Below are 2,928 nucleotides of genomic sequence, written 5' to 3'. Positions count from 1 at the left end.
GATATTTTTGAATCCGCAACTTTTTCATTCCGGGTACGGCTATCGTCGACACGTATCCGGCGAATTCGCAAGCAAATCCGGATATTTTTTAATCCGCTCTCCAGAGTGGAAATTTTTTAATCCGATAACATTTCGGATACGTGTGGACGGTTGAATCCGGATATTTTCTGATACGTTGACCGCACAAAATTGGCGCCAGTGTTTACCGCGCAAAGTTAAATATGGCCGCCGAGATACTGATTTACAAAGCGATCTAAAATATCGCCATATTTACTGTGGCACGACTCCCAGTTAATGTTCTCCATAGATTTCGCGGCTTTGTACTCAATTTTTACGTTCAATAACAACTCTACCTCGTCGTCGCTCCATATGAATGATTCTGGCTTGTTCCCTTCATTCTTCTTAGCTTTCTTGCCTGATTTCGACATGTTTTTAATTGTTTGAACTGGTGCACGGTAACTGAAACATGGAAATTTTGCGGCTGCTAAATGCCGCGACTGGGTAATAGAGTGAATCCGGAGTGAATCCGGATACCTGTGGACGGGGGAATTCGTTTTGACGCGAATATTTTCGTATCCGGAGAGAAAAAGTTGCGGATTAAAAAATATTCGGATACGTGTGGACGGGGCCTTAGTTTTCCTTGAGTAGATCCGCTTTAAGTGACCGTTCAATACAGGTAAAAAGCCTTGGGACTCAATCGAAGGTGAGCACGACAGCCTAATAGAGGTGACTCCTTAAAAGAAGTGAAAATTACGGTGATTCTGAGAAAACAAATTGGGGACTTTGAAAACCGATCGCCTAATACAAGGTGACCGTTTCATACAGTGCCGCTTGATACAGATTCGACTGAACTTTAAATGAGAGGTGAAATGTTGTTGGAGGTGTTTTTGACATCTTGCATAGCGTTTGCCGGTTGTAGTTCTCATGGAGCAAGAAATCAGACAGTCTATGGATCGTTAGACCGGTGAAGTTCATCACTCACACTAATCAGTCGATGATATCAGAAGGATTATGATGCCTTTACACCATAAGTGGGTGAAAGATATCGCTGTATGGGAGATCAGCAAGAGGAACTTCGCACACTCTTCATTCTTATTAATGTTTTATTGTTCGTTTTTACTCCAATGGGGTATCAAGAATTTTTTTACAAGGGCAATTATTTCACTCGCAGGACTTTTCACTTTTCTGTCAATTAAAATTCTTATCAAAGTAAGACACGGTAAGTAATTTTGGCTACAGGTAGAGTTAATCGATACGAATTGTTTCAGATTTTCAGATTAGAGTTTCCCGGAAAATTCCAATTGACAAACAAAAACATTTGCTAGAGTAACCTTGGATGTACCATTCTACCGACATAAGCCCTGCCAAAATTGAAGACAGATTAATACAAATGAAGAGACTAAGAATTTTTGTTTTTGTTTTGTTCTCAATGAACTAAAATATATCCCATGGCTTTAATGTGTTTATCTCCATTATCTGTATCGAGACGAGAGGCCTCGTTTCCACACGTGTTGGAATCATCATATAGCCCTCCTGTACCAAATCCAATCCTGGAGTCGCAGGTGTCGCAGTCATTCTGATTGTTTGCAATCAAACAGATTCTTGCTCTAGGGTTAGTAACGACATTAGACACAACATTGAAACCTTCCCTGTTACAGTTAGGCTGCAGGGAGGCCTCTGGTCCAATAAGCTTCTTCCACGTGTCACGACCCAATGAGGTACTTCGGTATTTCTGGTCAGCGATCAGCGAGTATAGAGAGCTAGCCTCCATGTTGAGGACAATGAACCTGATCTGTCCGCCAATCTTCATACCGAGGCAAATCTTAGAGAAGGATGTGTTCCAGTATGTCGGTAACTTGGTCTCCTGCGAATCAAAGCCAGTCTGTCCTCCAGCAGAGTTGTATTCCGTTTTATTACTCCAGAAACCAGCATCATAATGAAAGGTTGGCTCGAAAGGAAATGTTTGATAATACATCACCGGTTTAAAGATTAATCATCGCTTGATCCCGCTAAAGACAATTAATTTTGTGACCATCATGATTTTCTTTTTGAAAAGGGCTGGTTGCTCTACCTTAAATTTTATCACCTTACCACATTTGGACTGCAAAATTCTGAAATGAAATAAAGCTAGTGATCGAGAAATAGTTATTGAGTTGTGCTTTAACACAGATCATTACTCGTTATAAATACTCATCCTCGGTTCTGGTGAAGTTAAAGCGTTTCATTAGCATTTGCAGCTTGTAAGGAAGACAAACAGTGCGCAATGGCTCATGCTGTCGATTAAGACCCTATAGTAAACGAGAATGACACGTAACTGACGAAAAATCGATTTCACGTGGTACCTTGTTACCATCAATCTTCATGACCGGCGTCCATCCTCCATCCCCGCATCCAAAATCCCCCATTTGACAGAGAACGGAGGTTGGCTCTGAGCCAAGAAGGAGGGAGACCAGTACACTCGTGTTTGATCTGTTAAAATACATTTGGAAAAGTTAGAGAAGTCATAGGCTCTCTTGGGTAAAAGAATCTACATCATTGTTTTTTATAAAACGCCTTGAGTTATTTGTCGCAGAAGTCCATCGTGATTTTAACCAGGAGACCAACAGTTCATCTCAATCGTCCGGTCACTGACGATAAAATGATTGCAATAAATGAGTTTAAATGAGTAAGCAGTTATTGCCACTTACTTCTTTGCATCATAAACCTCCTTGCATGACTTTACAGCTAAAAATAAAAACTGATGTAAGAGATACGTCCCATTATTAAGAATGGAGGAGAAGTAACAAACTGTCTTCGCGGGAATTGCAAGCTTTCTCTGGGAGTAAGAATTGATTTGGAAAATTACGTTTTTCTTAATTTTCCCACTGATTCTTAGAAGAAGTTTAATCTAATTTAATTGTCTTTTTTAAAATGTTTCTTTTGCGACAA

At 40.2% G+C, this 2,928-nt stretch overlaps 1 protein-coding gene across 1 annotated transcript; it reads right to left on the bottom strand.

The window, feature by feature from the left end:
• Positions 1-1,221: 1,221 nt before the first annotated feature.
• LOC148729474 (putative skeletal organic matrix protein 5) lies at positions 1,222-2,465 on the bottom strand. The gene is made up of 2 exons (XM_088724565.1): positions 2,343-2,465; positions 1,222-1,948 (listed from the first exon to the last, which is right to left on the bottom strand). Exons 1-2 carry the CDS (start codon positions 2,403-2,405, stop codon positions 1,427-1,429), a joined length of 585 nt encoding a protein of 194 aa, XP_088580691.1. The 5' UTR covers positions 2,406-2,465; the 3' UTR covers positions 1,222-1,426.
• Positions 2,466-2,928: the final 463 nt, after the last annotated feature.

This window comes from Stylophora pistillata, chromosome 6, assembly GCF_964205215.1.
Source record: "Stylophora pistillata chromosome 6, jaStyPist1.2, whole genome shotgun sequence".
Classification (NCBI taxonomy): domain Eukaryota; kingdom Metazoa; phylum Cnidaria; class Anthozoa; order Scleractinia; family Pocilloporidae; genus Stylophora; species Stylophora pistillata.
The sequence above is the reverse complement of the archived record's forward strand: the minus strand, read 5'-3'. Positions and strand labels throughout refer to the sequence as shown.